The sequence below is a fragment of the Ambystoma mexicanum genome, chromosome 8, assembly GCF_040938575.1.
Source record: "Ambystoma mexicanum isolate Mex_15411 chromosome 8, UKY_AmexF1_1, whole genome shotgun sequence".
Classification (NCBI taxonomy): domain Eukaryota; kingdom Metazoa; phylum Chordata; class Amphibia; order Caudata; family Ambystomatidae; genus Ambystoma; species Ambystoma mexicanum.
This window is the reverse complement of record NC_090929.1, coordinates 1,121,557,741-1,121,581,376: the sequence shown is the minus strand read 5'-3', so window position 1 is coordinate 1,121,581,376 and position 23,636 is coordinate 1,121,557,741. Positions and strand designations below refer to the sequence as shown.

Genomic DNA, 23,636 nt, shown 5'->3' with positions numbered 1-23,636 from the left:
GAGTTAAATAGTAACCTTTTCAATGGTGGGCCTGTCATTTCCTCAGTGGACCTGGAATATCCTGGCATGTAAAAATCAATTTCTCATATCAGTAAGGACAGATTCAAAGTGAATATCAGTGTTGGTTATGCACTTGACCCTAAGGTCTTGTGACTAGTGCTGGGGTCTTTTGATAGGTTGGGGTGATGGTGAGAGGCCTGTAATCAAGTGGCCAGATGACTTACAACAGATTTTGGAAAGGAGACCTAAATGTGTAATAATAATGTCAACATCTTAAAACAGATTGGGGTTGCACTGAAGTTCATGGTGAAGTGGATGGGCGGCTCAATGTTATGCTGGTCGCAGCAATCCAATAACAGCCCCTCAACCTCACACTTCCGTTGCCCCCCCCCCACCCGTAAAGTGTTCCTTAAATTCAATCAAATTGACTAGAAATTGCCTTTTTCTACTAAAGTTTCCAAACATTCCAGAAGGGTAGGGTCTACAATGTTTAAAATGGGTCTTCACATTTCATCCATATTTGAACAATGATACTGGCTCGGTGCAAGTTCATTCTCACAGTACAGGGTTTATGGTATGACGCGTGCCTATAAAGCAGGGGTCTGCAACCGTTGGCTCTCCATAGGTTTTGAACTGCAAATCACATCACCCACAGCCTGCATAGTCAATGGCTTGGGGTTACCTATGGGAGGCATAGACTAAAACAGCTGGCGAGACACAGGTTGCAAACCGCCGCCACAGAGGCACTGCATGATTCAAATACGCCCTTTTTCCTATATGGCACTGCTCTTTTAAACTTTAGGCTTTTTTTACTTACACATTACAAAATGTGCTAAAAAATCCACCCTTATTCCCTATATGTTAAAGTGATGGTTGGGCGCTGAAATATGGATCTGGTATCAAAGAACATTTTTGAGCTGCCTGTGGTTCCCAGTCAAGCCACAGAATGTTTCAATATATGGTGTGATGATGAGACCCAACTTAATGTCCCTCATTACGGGTCCGGCGGAAACCGTGTCCTGGAAAAACCGGCAGGTAGCCGCTGGACCCATAATGATTTACCGGCGCCTGACTTGCCGGAATAACCAGGGCATTACAGCCCCAGAGGTCTGGTAAGTCAGGCGCCGGTAAAATGTTGATCCCCATTCCCATTACCGTGGAGTCCCATAGGGAAAGGGAACAACGGAAGCACGGTTCCGGTGCTTCCGTGAAAGTCTGCTGGCGCGTGCCGTTCCACCTGCCAGGGTCAGACCTGGTGGGCAGAACGGCAATCCGCCAACAGACCCGTAGTTTGCCGGTCCGGTAAGCTTACCAGCACCGTTGTTTCCGGACTGACAAACTTGTAATGAGGGCCAATTACTTTTCTTGCTGCGGCAAGGTGCATTCTGTGACCACTGGTCCGAGAAGTATACAAGCATGACGAGCAGGTTGGTTTGTTATCCGTGATAGCAATCCTATTCCCTCAAAAGCCTCCTCTTGGCTGCAGAAGGGCCAAGGGTTGTAAATTATTCCTACCATGGCAATGTCACCAAATAGCGGCAAAGCAGTGGATAGAGAGAAATGAGGGCCAGCAAAGAATCTGGAAGCCTACTGCTGCTACTATGGCCCCCCTCAGCCACCACTGTGGCCAAATGCACCTTGTGGGAGACAGAAGACTGTTTTTTTTGGAATGACAAGCCTTATTGTTGAGTATCAATGTTCCACTCTTGTAATCCTCACTCTGCTGCTTTGTTCTAAGGGAGGTGTGGCAGGGGGTGGGAGGGAGCACAGCAGAGGTTGTGACATGCATGAAGTGAGAGTAAAGCATGTGGTACTGAGCAAGCGCTGGGCCAGGCCAGTGATTTGTCACACTGAGGAAATAAAAGCAACTATGTTGTCTTGACACCGGGATATAACCCAGCTCCAGCTATAGAACCTTAGGGCAAGGAGTTCTATGATAAAAGAGTGGGACACTTGGCCTCATTACGAGTGTGGTGGTCCAGAACTAAGGGTGCCGGTAGCAACGTACCGGCACCCATCCCGGACTGCCACACTACAAGTCTGCCTGCAGGGGTCATTGTGCCAGACAGGTCAGACCTGCCGGCCTCAAGTCCCGGTAGGTAGACTTGTAACTGAAGCACCGGCACCGTTAGCAACAGTGCCAGTGCTTCCGTCTTCCCACTCCCACTAAGTCTTATGGCACTCCACTGGAATGCAGAGTAACATTTTCCGCCGCCTGACTTCCCGATCAGCCAGGACATGTAATTTTCTGATTGCGCCAGGAAGTCAGGTGCCAGAAAAGTGTTACGAAACCGGCGGCAACACGCCAGTAGCACCGGCGGGTTACCGCCGGACTCGTAATGAGGCCTGCTGTCAATAACAGCAACACTGACATAGAATGGCAGGATTTATGGCAATAATGAGGACATTATTTGCTCATTCATTTTTGCTTTTTTTCAGGGTACAGCCACTTCAGTGCCTGACATATAATGGCAGAACCTGGACAAACATTTGTGTTTTGGGAAAATGATGGCTATACCCGCAAACATGAAGGCATACTCCAAGCGAGGGGTCTGCAACCCCTACCACTTCCATAATCCATCACTCCCACCATTGAGAGTGCCTGGCAGGACTGATTGTAGTTGTAGTGAAAAACATCTGGTGAGTTAAAGGTGGCAGACCCGTGCTCTAAGCATATAAAGGCACGCCTTGGGAATGTACTGACAGTGGCCAGGTATATAATAGCAACACCTGGATTTAGTAGATCAGGGCTTGGGCATATGGCATCAATGCCTAGCATTTGGTTGAAATTCCCAGTCATGCGATAGCAGTAGTCAGACAGTCACTGGATATCTGGTGCTACCAGCTGGGCATGTGATGGCATTACTCAGGTATATCGTGGCAAAGTTCAGGCACATGAATGCACTAGCTGGGCACGTATACCTACATTTCACCAAATACAATTTACCCAAGAAGATTTGAACGAATTTATTTCAGCGAAAATGGTAGGTAAAGTCGTATATATATAGTGCATAATAGATGGGGATAGGGTATACGTTAGGGTGGGGAGGGGGCTCTGGGGGATCTCCCCCTTAATTATGAAAAAGTAGAAAAAATAAAAAGTTAATTTCGTTTTTTGGTGAAATAAATTCGGTCAAATCTGCATTAGGTGAAATATTTTCGACTAAATCACATACATCCACCTGGGCATGTAGGGTAATAAAAAGGAAAATGATGGCTGCAACTCTAACATGTTCTGGAGGCACCCTAGCTGGTGTTGTATCGAATGAGTTACGCAAATAGTTGTTTATCTACTACAGATAATTGTACAGGTATCGTATTGACTACAACCTGCACCCACAGTTTAAGGGCCGTGCAAATATCATGGAAACGTGCCCTTAATGTAGGATTGTTTATACACTTCGATTACGGTACTACCTGTAATTTCACGTATCAGTTCCAACTCGGTTTCAGCAGCATTTTGTATAGGGGTAGGCTCCCCATATTCCTCTTCTACGTTCCCCACAACCACTACCCTAGAATATATACCCTACCCCACACCCGCCTAAGAAATGCACACACAAAATGCAATGAAATGACCATTTCACCAAATGCAGAAAAACAGCTGCAGTGAGTTGGCAGATACCGTCATCAGGCTCATATGCCATGTCTCTGACGTCCACAGATTAAATGCCATGTAGTGTCTTTGCTTTGATGTCGTTTAGAGACCATAAGGCATGTGGTGTCACTGATGGTGCCACGTCATTTTGGGAAATTGACTTATCTAGCGGTGAGGAAATTGCCGTATGCATATGTGCTGTTTTCCTTCCAGCCCATTGGGGGGAAGGGGTGCATTAGATTGATGATATGCACAGATATGCACGCCCTATGTATGCATGCTTGATGTATATTCTGCACATTCTTGCAACAAACACTTAATGTAACTAGCGCCTAGATGCCTCAGGGTTTTGTGCACTGTAAATAAATGCTAAATAAATAAATACATAGAAGTGAGACTCACCACCTGAGTGACATTGAACACCTCCCATCCCTGGGAGTGCAGCGGAAGGAGTCTGGATGAGATCAGGTTGCCTCGCCACGGCTTCATGCGGCTGTCCAGCAGCTCATAGACATCGGCCTGCAACACAAAGCACGAGGTTATCTCGCATGCAACTTTCCCCGAAGGCCAGGGGTGGACAGCACTAAGGGCAGCCTGGAGCTTCACTATCTGGACAAGAACATTCTGCAATGAATAACGAAATCTGATTTTTATGTGGAGGTTTCACACCGACAATGGCTTTGAAGGGAAACATAGCCATTGTTATTCTGGCCAACATTCATTTAGTTGGAAGGATGTGATACTGATTTAAATATGTGACTTTCAAAGCACACATAGAGCTCATGGGACTAAGAGCCGACATCCACACTTGCCTTGAACATTGTTCGGGTGTAAGTTAAAGACGTAATTATGATGTTGGTGGTCTATATGTTATATGTGCGAAATGACAGATCCAGAGTGCAACATGGGTATTGATTATTGCATATCGCTTTCATATCTAGAAATGGATACAGCTGTCCTGAAGAAAACCAGTTGTTGAAACTATGACGAGGGAATGCCGAGTTATCCCTTGTAGAAGCACACTTTAGTGAAGACAGTGGTTGAGGTGTCTCGCCATTAGACCTCTTTTGTTGCGTTCCATTTGTTATGATAGTGATTTTCGCATCAACTGAAAGATTCTGTCATCCCCTAAGAACTTTGGTCCAAGGATGTTGACAAATTGTATTAATGTATTAATGTATGCTTCTAGATTGCACTTAGTGCACTTCATCACACATACGCAGGGTCGGATTGTGGTGAAGTGTATGATTAGATTGGATGCACTTTTTTCACATTGCACTTTATGATTGCTTGCATGGATGAATAGCATGTTGAATTCTAACTGATTAAATTGTATTCATTGTGTATTGTTTTGCTATACATATGTATGTCCAACATTTTTATACAGCCAGCTATGGCGGCTCTTATTAAAATAACAATGAATAATTGAATAAAGAATTGTTTAGTGAAACAAATAGTTTTCCTCCTCATTCCGCCCTTCATAGCTCAGTGTGTGCCCATTACCCAACTGAGTCATTTTAGTGGCCACTCTGCATTAAGCACTTTGCATTTAGTATTTATTGTTTATTTTTATAGGGCTTTTGCGAAAGCACTCTACACAATTAGTAGATACATTACAACACAAATGAGGGAAGTCAAATAGTCAAGTGCAATGGAGAACAGATGACCCTTTCCTGGGGTGCAAAAGATGTGTTAGGAAGGTGAGGAGTGAACAGTAAGAGGGAGAGAGTTCCAGGGCTCGAGTGCCAAAAGGGACAATGAGCGAAAATGGGATGAGGCACATGGGGGCTTAGGAATTCCCAGAAGAAAACTGGGCTGGGAGCGGAGAAGACAAGAGGTAAACAAGTAAGAGGTGAGAAGGAGCAAGGCAGGGTGAAAACAAATCTAAGAGAGGATGAGACAGAGGAGCCAGGGGAGTGGGGAGAAGGAAAAGAAGGCACATAGCAGAGTTATAGATACAGTGAAGGCACATTAGATGAGAAGCAGGGAGACCAATTAGAAGAGATGAGCAGTCATCAATACGTGAGAAAATAAGAGATGAAGTAAGGAGATTAGAGGCATGGAAAGAGAGGAAACGATGAGGGCAAAAAAGATTGAAAAGAAGAAAGCTGCGCTTGTGTTTGGTAAGAGAGATGTGGGAGGACAAATAATGAGATCAGTAAAAGATCACTCCACGATTACAGGCAGAGCTGGAAAAAAGAAGGCAAGAGGGGGGAGAGGAGAGAGATGGGGCGGAGAGAGGGGGCAGGTAGAGCAGGGAGGAAAAAAGGGGACCTTAGTTTTAGTGGAGTTGAAATGGAGAAAGTGAGAGGACATCCAAGTCTGGGTAGCAAAAAGACATGAGGTAACTCTAGGGGGAATGGTGTCAGAGAAAGAGAAGAAAATGTGTCATCCGTCGTCGTAAAAGTGGCAGGAGAGTTCAGAAGACAACATGAGTGAGGAGAGGGGGGTAGTATGGAGTGAGAACAGGAGGGGACCAAGAAGACAGCCAGCCGGGTGAAAGGCGACCAGCCCATGGACCAGAGTAGGATCAGTCAGAAAGACAAGAACGGAACCATTTGAGGATAGGGCCCACAAAACCAAGGAAAGAGAAGGTGGAAAGGAAGGTAGGATGGTCAACGGTATCGTAAACGGCTGAAAGGTCGAGAAGAAGGAGTATAGACGAGAGTTTACTGCGGCGAGCAGTGAGAAGAGAGTTGGAAACATGTGGAAGTGAAAATGTCAGTCGAGAGGGCCAGGACAACTGGATCATAAAGGGGGATAAGGGAGTGGATATGTAAGAAAGAAGAGATTTGGGAGTAAATGATTCATTCGAGAAGCTTAGAAAAGAATAGAAGAAAGGAAATATGATGAAAGCTGGTGAGGAGTCAACACAGGGTGTCATCAAGATGGAGATGATAGTGGTATGATTCCAGGGGGAGGGATAGACGGCGGAGAAAAGCAAAAGATTGAAGTGGGTTGTGAGATAAGGAAGAAGCTGAGAATAGACTGATGGGATAACATGAGAGGGAATAGGGCCAAGGGGGAGGCAGCACGTTGGGCATGGGATAGAAAATGTGCAGTATCCGAATCAGTGAGGCAGGAGAAAGTGGAGAGAATTGGAGGAGGGGTGAAAGTGGAGGAAGAGGGAGGTGGTAGATGGGAAGGAAAAGAAGAACGAAGAGAGGAGACTTAAGAAGTAGTCGGCAAAGTTAGTGGCAGACAGAGGAGAGAAAAGAGAGAAGTAAGGAGAGCAAGGGGAGAGCATATTGTTGATCATTTTAAAGAGACGATGAGGATTGTGAGACAAAAAGGGTACGGGAGAGTAAGTTTTGTTTTTTGGCAGAAAGAAGGAGGGAATCATAGCAGGAGTGAAGTGAGGATGTCGAGTTAGGAAGGAAGATGGGATGTTTTCCGAAGGTGCTCTATTTTGCGCAGTGAGGTGTGAAGGGATTTGAGAGAAGGGTTAAGCCACAGCTGTGCAGGTTTACGGGAAGGGGCACAGGAACAGGAAGGATAGAGGGAGTTCAGAGTGGATGTGGTGAAGGAGTGAAGAGAAGTGGCAGCCGCGTCCGGAGTGCATAGTGAGGAAGTATCAATAGGAAGGACACAATGGGAAAGGAAGCAGACACAAAAGGAAGGATTAAAGGAGCAAAGGTTACGATGCACACGCTTGCACTCATAAGTGTGGCGGTCCAGAAATAAGGTTGCACGTTGCAATGTACTGGTACCCTTTCCAGACCGCCATACTACAACAATGCCAATAGGTGCAACAGATCCCCTGGCAGGCCTGACCTGCCAGGTTTTCAGGCCTGTACCGGCATGGTTGTCACTGAAACGCCAGCACTGTTAGCAATGATGCCGGTGCTTCAGTGCATGTGCATATTCCAGAAACACGGTATCAGGTAATAATATCCCCAACAAAAATATCGCCGTAAATATGGCCGTTTGGTTCGGCATAGGCGATATTTTTATTGGGGATATTATGTGGGAGCAGGGGTTGCAGGGGTGTCCCCCGCAGGGTCCATTGTGAATTTCGTCACACAAATATGGCGATATTTTTGTATGGCGATATTTTTGCGGCGAAATGATCACATGGAACCAGGAACACCACATGCAGTAAATATTTCATGGTTATAAATCGCTATATTGCACATGCTTCCCTACACCGACACGGTGTAAGTAAATACATTTCACCCCTGCTACCTCTTGGTTGTTAAAATGTTTTTTTTCCCTTTGCGTGGACAGATTTGCTACCAAAATTAAACTTGGGTCTTTAATCAAAAAGGATCTCTGCTTCTCTTAATAAAAATTCCAGTCCTTAAAGCTTAACATGGGTGCTTCTTGATAGATGCTTGAGGTTCTGTTTTCTCCAGAGGGCAAGCAATATGTTCAAAGTTCCAAACCTATCCCTAATCTGTGACACCATCCCACAGTGGTGATAGTATAGTGAATGGCATGTATATGTTATGGCAAATAGAAAAGCCTTTTTTAACCACAGTCTCAAAGTTAGTGTTCATGGGCGGTATCAGGCGTGCCCATCTCTCTTGGGATATCCATGCTTTGGAAACTGCAGAGCTTGACGGAGTGATTGATGTTTTAGCCATATTATCCAAACACCCAATACTGAGGGCTGTCAGAATCAGTATATATGCTTCTATCATGCAAACATTTTAGGAATAGAGTGTGTGTTGTGAAAATGTATTGAGCACAAGCCCAGTGTGCATTGTGAATCAAGCATACAACCCTTTTATCACTGACACATTTGTCAAATATAAAGATCTGTTTTTATTCCCATGTTCCCAAAATGCTCTTTGGTTTTATTCAAAGCAGGATGGAGCCCTCATTGGTTTTATTGGTCCCCTTACCCATGGAGGTATTTCGTAAAAAATGCAATAACGTGTACCAGACTGTCTAATTTGGAATGATATACTTATTGTATTTCAGAAGTCTAGATTGACCATTTTATCGACACACTGAAAAATGTGCTAAATGTTTGACTTTCCTTTTTTGCAACTGTATTTGTTATTTTTTCTTAATGGGAGGTTTGACTCCATTCCCAGCTTATCCATTCCCCTACCCACCCTGCTTTCCGACTACATTTTCTATACCCTTTTGTCACACTTTTACTTGCCTTTCCATGCCATCCTTATATGTGTGTGGTTTGGCATAGAAAGTCTTGTATGCCCCTAGGGTCGCTGTTAAAACCTATGCACAACGAAGCTATGCTTGCACTAACAAAAACAATCAGAGCAGGTTTGTATCAATAAAACAATCATTGCCTGCTGTTGTTTTTATCTTACTGTATTTTCACTTGCACATTTATTTATTTAATCCGTTATATTTTAAAAATAAATATTTTTGCTTACAAATAAAAAAAACTAGATAACAACAGAGATGGGGAAAACGTAAAGATGTGCTGGTCAGTGAAGTGCTGTGCCTAAACATTAGATTCACATGTGCCAAACATTCACAGGAAGAGTGAGTCAGGCAAGTTTATAATCTGATTGGCGGGTCCGATTATTGTTCTAGGAAACGGTGGATTAAATCATTGAAAAAAACGGTGTTTTGCATATTTGGGCAGAGTAATTATTTAAATTCCTAAAAGGGAAATGGCGCCCTGATGAAGATCCCAATACATTTTTTTTAAGCGAATGAAACATGTTGGCATATGTAACAGCAGCAAATGTACCCGTTTCTATGGGATTTCAAGGTTGTGTGAACTGCCCTTACTTTGAATGTCTTATTATAACCTCAATACTGGAAGTGACCCTTAGAGATAAACATTGTAAAATGCCAAAAAAAAGTGTCTGCTTACAATATTAACACAATTAAATAATGTCATTTTTTAATAGCTGCTTTTGCAAAATAAAACACAGCCCCCCCCCTCGCCCCCCTCAAGAAATTTTGTTTCCTCTGGTCATGCAACTGCCAGCAAGAGGGTAAGGTGGCGCTGACAAACATGTACCCAACTATGGGACTCTCACCCAAATAGAACGAGACAGAGACATAGATGGGGAGCCAGAGAGGGAGAGTGCTAGTCAGAGAGTGGGTAGGAGAAAGCGAGTAATAGGAAAAACAGAACAGAGCTAGATCAGCATTTGATATGCAGGCACACCATATCCAGCTATTCTGCCTCTGTGCCAAGGATCAGCCTAGTGCGTGGTGATGATGGCGGGTGTATGGGTGCTGCCACTGCTCCCCGGGCTACCTGCAATTTCAAAATGAGACCTGTTTGCTTGGATACGTGTTCAAATTAGATACATTAAAGACGCGTCTCCAGCAGCAATTTCTTTTTTGGATACATTTTCAAATGAAAATGTACACAGATGTAGATGGGGGGGGCGGCTTACTCTGGTTATCAATCCCTAAACCTAGGAGAGACTCATCTCATGATGATTTCCCGTAGATATGACGGGAGTAGGCAATAATCCTGATTAGCCAGAAGTACGGTCTTGTGTTTGGATGTCCCATACATGTCAACTTCAGCTTCTCTGTTTAGGCCTTTTTCTTAGATGGCTCTGGTTGTTGGCAGCTATGCTTCTACTTTATATGGTCCTGGGGAAAACAGACCACGTGCTATCTTTAGAAGTTAAAGGCACAGTTAGGGGCATTTTGGCTTTGTCAGCGCTATTATTGGGCATTTTTGATTATCCACAGATTCCAAGGTAGGTGATATCTTTACTTTCCTGCATCTAGGAAGGGTACTATATTGTTCAGATGGGTCTCTGCTGATGTGCCAAACTTACATTTCCTAACATACAATTCCCCTCCGAGTTACCCTTTATTGGGAAGGGGGCAATCTGTCGTTTTTTTCCCTTGCCCAACCTTTCTATCGCACTCGCCTACTCTTTTGTCTGCGTCCCTCAGGTCTGCTTCATTTTTGTTAACCAACACGTGCTCAGAAAATGCAATTTGTCAACAAGTAGTTGGTTCCAATACTTCTCAATGGGAGAATTTAAGGAGGTTCGTTTTTGTATCACCCTGAAACTGCTCTAAGAGGGCATTTCCTAAGCTTTCTGTAGCTGGTTGTTCTGCATAGGTTTCTCAGCGGGGTGTATCTTTACTTTGATTACCCTATCTTTCCGCCAAAACCTGTAACACAGACGGGGATCAATGGGGGACGCAAGACATGGACATAACGTAAAGAGATAAGGTTTATTGTGCAAAAATAACTGAAGAGGAACAAAGTGAGAACTAAGAATGGATACATCTGCGTAATGGTGATGAGGACGAGGGAAATGATATGTGCAGGCAATTTCCACAAGGCCAGTTTCTAGTCGGGTCTTTCCTTTAGGAAGTGTCTGTAGCAAAAGTAAAACGTCTGTAACTCACAGTTTCTTCATCAGCTCTCCACTCCTACGAGATCTTAAGCACATGACGGAGGAGGTCAGGTGACCGTTAATTTCTTCCCCATTGGTTGTGGGTGGATTTTCAGGCCATCATCAATATCGCCATCCATGAAAGGGCACCATCTTACTGGGCTGTCTCCTTCAGTTCGTGCCAGGGCTCAACCTGCGGGAATTCTTTCTGGGTCTGGCCATCTAAGGAAGCAGCCGCATCAGCAGTTGCCGGTTTCTAGACTGCTGGGCAAGTATGTTCAGTATCGTGAGTGGATTTGCCACACCCAGCAGCTCGAGTTTCACTGCTAGTGGCTAGCCACACTATTGGTAGATGGGTAGGTTGCGTGGGTTTGGGATGCACCAGATTCAACTAGGTCTTCCACAGGTTCTGACCAGTTATGCCAATCTTTCTCCACTATGCATCCAATTGACTCCACCTACTTACTGTCTCCTTTTCCCTCTCCTTAGATGCATGCCCTCCTCCCCACTGTAGATGTTGATTTGGCTTCCTCCTCTCCCCTCTCTATGCGTTTTTCGCTGGTATTTCTTGTGATAATTCGTTCTCTTCTCCACCAGTAATATTGCCCTCACCCTCTTGCCACCATCAACATGCTCTTGCCCTCCTTGTTCTCATACCTCTCACCGCTCCATGCTCCCCTCGCTCTCCTCTCTCAGGCTCACCGTCCGTTCCCATATTCCCACACTTTCCTCTACCTCTATCCCCTTCTTCTACTCGTCCCCGGATTGTATTGGGGCCTTAATTTGAAAAGTGGGAGCACCTGCGTGGGGAAGTTGATCCGGCCCCATAATTGGATGGTGCCTAATCACACTAGTACTATCTCATGTATCAGTGTTTAAGTGTTTAGGCAGGCAGAGGCTCCATGGTCCGCGAGTCTAAAACGGTGGTCTACTATCTTGAAGTAGGGGGTCCTTTCAGGTCAGGTGCCTGACTCCAACATGGCTCCACATGTGTCTGGGAGTGGGGAATTGTGTTGCCTGCTGGTTCCCAGCCTTCTTTTCTTGGACCATGAGCCTCAAACTGCCAATGCGGGTGAGCCTAGTGGTCCATTTCACCAGCTGCATTCCCGATATTGTCATCCATTTGTTTTGTTTTACCTTTTGGGGCAGCCCACAGTTCGTGGGGACCCACAGAAAGATCACAAGTCAGTCCTGCTACCAGGGCCATGTCTGCCGTTCTCTGAGCCTCACTATATATACCACATTCTAGGACTTTACAAAGAGGGAAGTAACCTTGGGGGAGACTGTAAGTGCCACCACCATTTGCCAACACTTAGAAGGTGGTTGACACGTAACCAGGTGGGGTTCTTCTCTCAAGTACAGTGCAGGACACCAAGTAAGTATATTGGTGAGATTTATTGTCCAGTTGTACACTTAGTCCAAGTGTAATGCAGGAAGAAACACTGGCCCATCCACACAGCTCAGCTCACTCTCTATCCAACTGTCCTCTTAGAATACCAACACTCAAAGCACAACATTCCACCAGAGCATTCTGCACTCTAATCGTTCCACAGACCCCAGCACATTACTACACGTCTCCCCCGTTAGTTATACCACAAACCAAAAGAGGAACCACATATGCAGCAACACAGTGCCCAACAAATGGAAGAAAAAAAACACTGGAAGGAAAATGCTGAACAGAATGATACCTTGGACCAACGCACAGTGTTCAGGCACACAAAGGTGGCATCATGAAATACCCAGAACACTCTAGGCACCAACACACAATAGCTGCGAAAAGCATCAAAACGCATGGATGCAACAGGACGAACCCTGAGCTACATATGTGACAAACTACAAGTGCCCCACAGACAACTCGGAAACCGTAACCACAAACCCGAACTGGCAGGAAATAAATAAAACAGAAGGGTTACGGCAAGATGAGTGATGTACACCAACACCCACAATAACCCTCCTCCTACGATGAATAAACAATTCAACAATTGCGAGGAAAATTCTGCACTCCTCCACAGAACACAACGCCTCTGCAAACCCTGCAAATGTAGTCAACCCATACCATACACCAGACACAGGAGTTAAAAACGTGTCTAACAGTGGGAATGCCTCAACATAACATGTCGCCCTAAACCACATGCAACGCCTATAATACCACACATGACACGCCGACTGTAACCAACAGTCAAAACCTGGTTGTAACCAACATCCTAAAATCACCACACTCCACCACATGACTGTAACCAACAGCCAATACTCACCACACACCACGACTATAACCAACAGTCTAAACACCATGACTGTAACTAACAGTCTATACTCACCACACACCTTAACCCCGCACACACAAACCCTGTGACCAACAGCCGATACTCACCACACACCACGACTGTAACCACCAGTCTAAACACCACAACTGTAACCACCAGTCTAAACACCACGACTGTAACCAACAGTATATACTCTGCACACACCTTAACCCTGCACACACGATCGTCAACACTGGAATCCTGACTGTAACCAACAACCTGTACTCACCACACACCATGACTGTAACCAACAGTCTAAACACCACAACTGACACACCATGACAGTCTACGCTCACCACACACACGACCTCTGTGACTGTAACCAACAGTCAACACTGGCTGCATCAAACAGCTAATACTATCTGCTGCACCAACAGCTTAAAACCTCACACCACACCCCCTCAATAAACTATGACCACGCACCATGCCCAAATGTACATAGACAATTACAACACACAGAATCCAAAACAGATGAATTACAGTAAAATCACCATCCCCCGCAAGAATGTGAATTTGTAATTCACAAAGATGGAAGAGAATGTCCCCGCACCAAATGAAAATCCTCCAATGTAGTCCACGGATGTCCCCCATGATCAGGGTAGAGACCTTAAAATCCCCCTTTGCATGGTGCAATTTCATGGCAAAACACTCAAAGTCTCATTTCCCCAAAATTAGGAACAATCCCCGCACCCACATGTCCAAAATGCACCCCTGAAAGGAAAAACACATTTCATAAAATAATTACATTGAGGAACCCAGGGACCACAACGTAAACGCCCACACCATTCCTAACAGGCCCCAGACATACATCTACCCATGACCACCCCACTACAGAAGCACTAACCCGGAGGCCACACCACCAAACATCACGACACACAAAATTACTGGCTTCACCCAGACACTTTGGCTACTTAGTCTTCAGACAAGTTGAGGGCCTCCAGCTGGACAAAGATCCGCCATAGATCAGGATCCAGCTCCCTCAAATTCTCCACAAAACTGCTGCACCTTCCATAGAACTCCTCACAATTTGTTTTACCCACTGTACAGAAGGGACATATCCCCATGTCTAGGAACCCTCGGGAGACACAACGCCTCTTCGGTTCACTTTCTGGGCCACATGCCAGGCATACACTTTCACCGACCTCAGGCTGTTCCCGTTTTACTGCCTTCCTCTTGTCAACACATTCCATTGTGAAAACATGCCCTGCAGTCCCTTGTGCAGCACACTCTCCCATTGTTGTGGACCATACGCTGTGTTTCACATCTACACCTCCATGAGAAATGCCTGCGTCGCGTTCTATGACCAAACCGCGTTCCACATCTTCTGGGTAACAACCCACTCCCAAAACTCCAATCTCATCTCGCTCCTCTGCGCAACTAGGCCCTGCTGTGCTCTGCCGGTCCCAAACAAATTCCCCAGCCGCAGTGACAGTGACTTCAGTGGAATGCACGCTGCGTAACAGCCTGACACTGTGTTCCAGCCAACAAGGCGTCGCCACACCTTGCATTATCGGTGATGTCACCACTTGCCCTCCGGCACTGGCTCCTTGGCCCCACGACATGCGCCCCGCACCCAAAAACCTGGATGCTCTGATCTTCAACGCTGCGCCACCCGGCACATGGAACACACACTGCTCTGAACAGCGTATTCCTCTTCACTACCACCGGGGGCCGGACTCCGCAATCCTCCTCCCCCAAACCAGCACCCACCTCTCCACCAGTGGATACAGGATTCCGGAATGCTCCTCGCTCTTGAGCACTCTCCTGCGCCGCCCGGCCACATGACTCTGCAACTCTGCCACCCGGCATGCAGAATACTGGAACCCTTCCTCTAGGGCTCGGATCACCCCTTTCAGGCACTTCCCTGTGCCGCCCAGTCTGGAAGTGAGGATGCAGAACAACACACCTGCCAGCACCACCGTCGGCCCCCAACCGACCACATGGGCAACAGTCACAAACAGCAGCAAGGCAGCCGCTATTAACCCTGCTCCATCCGGACACAACTCCCTGATGTTCCAGTGGATGGGAATCTTTTCCGGGGGCAGTGTCTTCCGTCTGCTACTCCTGGCAGGAAAACCTTGTCGCCAGTGAAGTAACCCGGTGGGGTTCTTCTCTCAAGTACAGCGCAGGACACCAGATAAGTTCATAGTTAAAATGTATTGTCCAGTTGTACACTTAGCCCAAGTGCAATGCAGGAAGAAACACTGGCCCATCCACATAGCTCAGCTCACTCTCTGTCTATCCAACTGTCCTCTTAGAATACCAACACTCAAAGCACAACATTCGACCACAGCAGTCCACACTCTAAACGTTCCACAGACCCCAGCACATTACTACAGTCGTCTTCCCAGGCTCCCAAATCCTCTCTTCCCAGGTCAAAAGTAGCCATTCCGTCACATACCTATGCAGTGGATTTAATGTTCACAGATTCCTCTGTTTTCAGCCGTTTTTAGATCTTTCGGCATTTATCTTTGTTTGGATAAAACTGTATGATGTGTATTTGCTCAGATATGTTCTCAAATAAACTTATAGGGAGTACCTTAGATTAAATTCTTCTGTAGGATTATCTTTGCTCAGATACAGCTGTAGTGGGATTGGCTTGCTTGGAACCCTGAATAAGAAGCTATGTTTTTGTAGAGAGCATAATTACTTTAACATGTTTTTAAAAAAGGGGCTGCCAGTGCTTGGCTACATGTGTATTCTGGTATTCCTGAATGTGGCGGGGACAGTCAATGCTCAAATAATTCTGTTGTACTTTCTTTGCTCAGATACCGTTGTATTGGGGTCTTTTCTTTTGGACACTTCTCAAGGTTTGCCAGGGGCTGCTCACCCATGATGGGCGAGGTGGCACTGACCCGTTAGAACCATTATGGAGGAGCCACACCACCCCAGGAGCGAGCCCTCAGCTGCTTGTTGCAGCTGAGGGATCGCTCCTGGGCTGGCTTGAACTGTCAAGGGGAAACATGTTTTTCCTTTGACAGTCTGTACCCCAGATGTGCATGCTCAATGGGCCATGCAAGGCCAGGGACGTTTTGCTTCCACAGTCTTACATGGTCCATTGGGGATTCAGGCTGGCATACTGCACATTTGTATGTGCGAGGGGGCGCTCCTGCACCTCCCGGCACAAACAAATGGATCTGGGCGGTGCATCAGAAGCGCTCCTGTGCACATGTGCGGGAACTTTCCTGTTCATGCTGCATGGGAGCCGGAGGGTTTTCTGGAGGCAGCGGCGGAGCTGTATGAGGATCGGGCTGCATGCGTATGATTCTTTACTTTTATGTATTATTAGTGTGTGAATGAGTGAGTGTATGATGTATGGGTGCACATATGAATGAGTGAGTGCATGTTGTATGTGAATGGAATGATTGCATAAATGTGTTTTGTGAATGTGTGTGCACGTGTGTGTTTGTGGTGGGCTGGGGAGCAGGCAGAGACTTGAGGTGAGTCCATGGTAGAGGGTGTATCAACAATACATTTTTTACTGGGCAACAATGATAAATGGCCAGTAAAAAAATCATAAACCTTTCATTTATTAACCGGTGGTTAACAAAAGAAAGTTTTATGTGCTATTACTTGACTAGACTGGCATTTTCGAGTTGCAAGTCATTCTCAAGGCATGATATTTTTTACTGGATATCTGGACATCTATGATATACTAAGCATAGTATGTTTTATTACTTGGCTACACTGGCCTTTTGGGGCACCCGGTCTAGTCCTTTCATACTGTGACATGGTATTTTATTTACTGGGCATTGTGAGAAACCTGAAGGTACTCTCACATCTACTCTCCAGGGATCTTTGGCTCAAGTGGCCAGGAAAGGGCCATCACTTTTGAATTCCAACCTTGGGGGTGGACTAGCGAAGTGGGATCACCTGGGTGGAGCGTCCTTGAGGATTGGAGAGAGGGTACTTGAAGGTGAGACACAGTATCCCCCCTTTCCTAACATTAACTTATCCAACCCTCCCTCAGTCTTTGTAGGATATTGTTGGTTTCCCCTTGAAGTCAGACCAAGTACTGAGAGGAAGAAAGTAACCCAAGAGTAATGAAGGTTACCTTTAGGAGAAACCACTATAGTACTGAGACGAAGAAGAGGGAGCTTGAAGGCTATAGAGCTGAAAGTCATGCATGCCCTGTTAATTGGACTAATTGTGGTCAGACAACTGAGCCTGGGACTTCACACCTGAAGCCTGTCAGAGACTCACATGGGGATAAAAGGTGGAGTCCACAAACAGCAAAGAGAGCGAGAAGCCTGTGCAAGGAGAGAGCAGCAGGAGAACCACACCAGCCTGCTGGAAGCTGGAGAAGAACGAGACTACGAGATGCTGAAGGATGGCAGAGTGAGAGGAGCTGAGAAGGCGAGAGAATGGTACCATGGAAGGCACCGGCCCTTCTGCTGTGGGCAAGAACTGCTTGTTCCACTGAATGACAGTAACCATCCAGGGGAGGATGAGGGGCAGGCGGTGAGACCCCAACCTCAAATCCCAGAAAGCATCTTACTGAGGAAACCAAAGAAAAGTATGTTGCAGCCCGTGAGTTTCAAGACAATGCAAGGAAATAGAGTGCGAAATCCATTGTAGCGGAGTGTCTCATACGGTCAGCAAGTTCTCAAATGCCTCTGAGCGAAGACACAGAACAAATTAAGACAAATGCAATACTTGAATTGGATTTTGCTGAAACATTGCGTCACAGTGGTCACGTTTAAGCAATAAGTGTTCAAAAATCTCTGACTAACGAAAGACATTGAGAAAGTATCATGAAATAAGTTTACTGTGAATAAGAGAGTGAAAGCGATGAACGAGCAGCCCAAGGGGAGCCAGCGAGTGTGAGCAAAATGCTGAATGAAAGTCAAGCAAGTACAGTATAGAGAGGAGAACCAAAGAGGTATCCGGAAAGGCAAACCCTGAATCTAAGAACTGGTGAAACCCTGTAATTTGACAAAGTGGTAGAAAGCTGGGTGAGGGCAACCGGTTGCGTGACTTGTAATAGGTGGGCCATGCAATCTATTAACTGCGCATAGACCAGGGTGCCCAAACAAAGAGAAGTGTGAAAGCAACTTTTGTTAAGATGGATTTCTGAACTCTGACCTGGTGGGCAGAGGTTCAGAAGGCCAGCCTAGTTTCTTGGAACAGGGTAAACTTCTGGAAAAGCCAGACCAATCAAGGTAGCATTGACTAGGTCTCAGGAGGGGTGAGGGTGACTGAAAGCCCACAATAAGCACACACAGTAAAGGACACTATAAATCACTCTGAGTCAGGTGTATATATCAAAAATACTTATACATTTAAACAAGATCTTTGAAATCAAACACAAAGCAAATATTTAAAACCAATACAACACTACTATGAAACATATATACAGTTACCAAGTGGCCTAAAGGAATAGTGCACAGAATGGGTGCACAACCTATGATGAAAGGGAGCAAACAGTGCAAATAGATTTTAGGCCATTCTTCATCAATCAATCCCTAACTAAGAGGCAGTCCAGTCCCTACAAAAGAGTGGAGCCTAACGCTCAAAAGTACTTTTGGAGGAAGGTGCACGCGATGGTGGAGTAGAGCGAAAAAATGGGGTCTCTTGCAGAGGCTGTAGCGACTCAGGAAGATGGTTGAGGCGATGAAGAATAGGTTCCCACTATTCCAGGAGGGTCTCCCCAAGAGGGCAGAACCGGCTCTAGGAGTTGGGAATAGGATGGTAGCACAGGCTACTTGTGGAAAGGTGAGTGGCCCTCAGGGGACACTCATGCTTAAAAATGGATGGATGCACTAGGGGCCACCAGTAAGGGTTGCTAGTACTCACCCAACACTGGCGCACTCCGGACCAAACTTCGGCAGTCGAGTCCACTTCGGTTGCAGGTTCAAATGTGGAAAATCTGTGGCTTTCAGTGGCTGAGTTAAAGCGATGATTCCATGGCAGGACAGTAGCGATTTATCTGTTCCTGGTGAAGGGATCAGGCCAGTTTCACTGCAGCAGGATTCAGGGCACAGAGAGGCATAGCAGCAAGGCACCTGCAAGGTTCGTTACCACAGCTGGGCGACACGGTTACCGCATGCACTCGGGTTCAGGCGTACTCTCCTGATTCCAGACCTAGGATGCCTAGGTGTACGAACCTTGGTAGTAGAGTGCCTTGGACCCAGTAGCTTTCGCTCTATCAAGTTTCAAGTGTCAACTGGAAACGGCAATGGTTTCAGAGCAAAGGTCCTGCGCAAGCTGGTCAGTTTGCTAGTTGGCACAGGAACACTTCTGAAGAAGGTTGCTTGCAGGTTAAGATGAAGGTGCCGTGAGTAGTTGTTCTCACTATTCAAATGGGTCAAAGCGTCTTTGCCGACCTTCTAGGTTTGATCAGATGCAGAGGGGTCCTGCAAGGCAACAGCAGGCTCAGGGTGCCAAACCTTCCAGCGGGTCACCAGCAGTTCCTCGACTCGGCTTCTTAGTTTCAGGATGCTTAGATCCTATCCTAGGTTCAGTGAGAACTCAAGAGATTGACCTGGTATGGGTGTTTGGAGCCTTCTCTTATCCAGAATCTACTTCATGCCAAAACGAAGAGGACCCACTGGGAGATCTGCTCACATACAGGCACACCAGATGCGGACCAATCACGGGCCACGGTGGTCCCAGTCATTCCCAGCACACCAGACACTCTTGCACCCAGGATGTGTATTGGAACGAGACAGTCCAGCCCACATCCTGGAGGCACACACACAAGGCATGCAGAAGCCTGTGAAAGCTTGATGTTTTGCGGGAGAATGCATAACCAAATGAGGACTGACCCGGATCTGCTTGACCTGTGGAATGCAAAGGGACAAGATGGCCAAAGGACAGGACAAAGAACCTTGTGGCATGGCCATTTTGGAGCCAGGCCACCTTCCTGAGCCAACCACGGTAAAAGCAGTTTGCATGGCAAGAAAGGGTTAGAAATATGTGAAAGTAAAAGCTGCCACCAGCCCTGTCCAAGGCACATCTGTACTTCTAGCAAAAATCGTTTAACCTTTGGAAACGAAAGGAAGACCCCAGCGCACTGCACTGTAAGGTACAATGTGGACTGGTAACATGTTGCAGAAAAGATGCAACATAGGAAAGGACTAAGGGAAACAAAGTCTCCCAGTACTGACTGTCTTTAAGGGCATGTCAGTTTCCCCATAACAAAGTGAACGAAAACCCAGCGGAGTACAGCAGAAGGCTGAGCTCCACTTGCAAAAGTCAGGCTAGGCTTGTCAGACAACAGCAAAAGGTTGGGGGTTCACAACTGGAAGGAAAATTACACATAAATGGGAACCTTTCCTAACAGATTTGAAATATGATAAAGCTGAACATTGGTGTTTTGAGAATCAGTATTTGAAGCTTGGGGAAGGGAACCCTAGAGCTCATTTGGAAAACTGCTATTTTGTAAATCAATACTTGAAGCTTGGGGAAGGGAACCTCTGAGCTGCATTAGAACATTGTTGTGTTGGTGAAATAGTGCTTAAGCTTGGTGAAGAGAACCCAAAGCACCTTTTTAAACTTTGTGTTGGAATTGTGTCCTGAACCCTCTGAAAGGGGCTAGAGACTGTTCCAGATTTTATTTTGAACACTATTTAAGTTAAAACATCCCCATACTTCATTTCTATATTAGACGTGAGGGGAAGCATAGGTTTTGACACAGACAAACGTTTGAGTTGGATTTACGGAATTATACTTTTCCTTAGTTTCTTTAGGAAGGGCTGTTCCCACCACAGCTGTAGGGCAAGGTAGGCATTAGATACATTCTGATATTTTAATAAATATTTTCAAAATAGTTACATCTGTTGTCTGTGTCATCTCTTGATGCCATGCCCGTCTCACAGCATCTAAAATAAGCCAAGCATGTTAAGTGATATTTCGTGGCTAGACTGGCATTTTGGTGCAGCCAGTCTAGCTATTTCTTGTGACATGATATTTCTTTCTGGGCACCTATGATAAAACAAGCATGGTATATGTTATTACATGGCTAGACTGGCATTTTGGGGCAGTAATCCCTTTCTTATTGTGGCATGAAGTTTTCTACTGGGCATCGAGGATAAAGCAAACATGATAAGTGTTATTTTCTTTTCTTTTTGAATTATAATATATGTATAGCCTGACAAGCTTTTTTATATACAGGGGTGACATATAGTAAGACTATAAAATCATATCAAACATTCAATGGTTCACAATCAGTCATTAATTAAACAATCAAATGTCAATTCATATACAATTAATTCTTAGGTTAAAAATGGCCATATGTCAAATCATCTAAAATATCTACACATTTAATATACAATTTGACCATATAAAACATCAAGTTTATGTTTTTTCCCTCCATCAACATGTCCCATGTACTTTCCATTTCATCACAGTTCATCATGGTATCAATGGATTTACATCAGCGTTTCCTTATTTCATGTAGGCTTTCACAGTGGATTATAATGAGTTTTATGGCCTCGATTTCCAGACAGCCACATAGATGACACATTTGTTTCTCTCTAAGTGTTATTACGTGTGTAGACTGGACACTGTACCACCTGTTTTCTCATTGTTGCATGGCATTTTTAATTGCTATTTATTGACAGCCAGTGTGGACATGTTTTCTTATAGTATTGTTGGTTACATGTGATTTTGTCAAATAGAAAATAACAAATAGCATTAATGTCTAAACATTTATAATGAAAAAAATACTGATTTGTTTTATTATTTGGGGGGGCCCTAAAGCCCCTGTTTCCCTTCATTTATAACCCTGACCCCAGCCCCCTCCCCCACCCGTTTTAAGCTATATATATATATATATATATATATATATATAATTTTAAATATTTGGTCTTTTTTTGGTTAAAAATGTTTAGACATTAATGTTATTCATTATTTTCTATTCGACAACATCACTGCATACCGTATTGTCTTCGGGGGTGCAAACAAGTAAATGTCTGGCAGAGTGACAAAACCTGAACAAACATATAACAAAAAAGGAGTTTACACCAACAGCCTGTCAGAGACACTTGTTTCACACTGCCCGGAAGATACCAATTCATAGAAAAGATTTAGTAAGTATTTTGTGAGTTCACAAAGCATTCAATACATACACATCTAAAAATGTTTTGGGGAAAAGGGATTTATAATCACAATTGTTCAAAAACATAACCTATGTTATTCCATTTGCTTCAGTAGAAAAGTAATAAAAACAGAGCAAAAGTTGTTGCTTAGTTCAGATAACCAGTCAAATGACATCACATTGTTCAACAACTTTCGAGTTCACCAACTCTTCATCAGGGAATATCATCTGGAATAAACCAAACACAAAATGTGTAGAGTTCTACAATTCCATCAAAATATCTCCAATGGGACTACTTTACTAAATCAATTGACTGATCCCACGATACATGGGTGAAAACAATCAACTCATAAATGGTCAGTTTGCATATCATTAAAAAACTAACCAGAAGGTTGAATAAGCACTAACTTGCCCATGTCTATCTTAGGAAAGAGTGTATACATCCCCAATAATATCAAGTTATCTTGCTGTGACTGCGTTATGACTCGTGGTCGCAGGTGATCTTTGTGGCACCGTTGGAGGCAGATTGGGTTGGTTACTGTTGCCTCCTCCAAGATGGTGCACTGGAAGCAAGGCAGCATTTCAGCCTCCTGTACTGTTTCACCTCGTCTGGCTCTGCCCCCAGTGCCTTGGTACAGTTATCAAGCAGCAAGGACTGGATACCATTGCATTGCTGCGCTCCCTGTGGATCATCCTTGTGAGTTTGCTATCTAGAAACGTTCCTTCTACCTCTCCTCCTCTCCTCTACACATCTCTCTGTTAACATTGTTTCTTTCCTTCTGTCAACTATCGGGCTGCTCACGAGCGATCCTGCCTCCCATTACGGCATGCAGCCTTATGCCCTCCACATCACATCAGATCCTAGTCAAGGAGGTAGAATTTATATATAATCATACTAGTTAGATGGGATATTGTTTTACTTACACACATGTTCCCCAGAGCAAACTGTCTCCTGCACTTTTGATTAGCGGTCCGAAACTGACGCCATTCCGTTTCCTAGGCAACCGCTACATCGTTCTGCAGACCCGGAAGTCAGCGAACGGCAAGCGGGTTACAACTACACCGAAACTTTGTATCGGTTCACACCGGTAAGAGTCTTCTTGATTCCACATCCGATTACATACGCACTTTATCGATACGCCTCATATTCATTTGAGTATGCTTTTTAAGATCTCTCCAGCCTCGCCTACACTTCTAACTTTCAAGAGAAGACCACCTACTGCCATTACAATACCGTCTTTTCCATCTGCACAAGTAAGCCTCATTCCAATAGCACAAGGCAGAGAAAGTATTCCAAGCTTACAAATCCTTACACTTGTATCGACAGAACCCGCTAGACGTCACAGTGGCACATCCGAAACAAAGAAGGTCTCCACTTAAGCTGTCCCGTCAAT

General features: G+C 45.1%; 1 protein-coding gene across 1 annotated transcript in view; it reads right to left on the bottom strand.

Moving 5' to 3' along the window:
* The window catches only part of LOC138472802 (bone morphogenetic protein 2-like), a 58,833-nt gene that overhangs the window by 10,343 nt on the left and 24,854 nt on the right, over window positions 1-23,636 (bottom strand). The window contains exon 3 of the mRNA XM_069611155.1: window positions 4,001-4,117. Coding sequence (XP_069467256.1) covers window positions 4,001-4,117 — 117 coding nt within the window. The remainder of the gene's footprint in view (window positions 1-4,000; window positions 4,118-23,636) is intronic.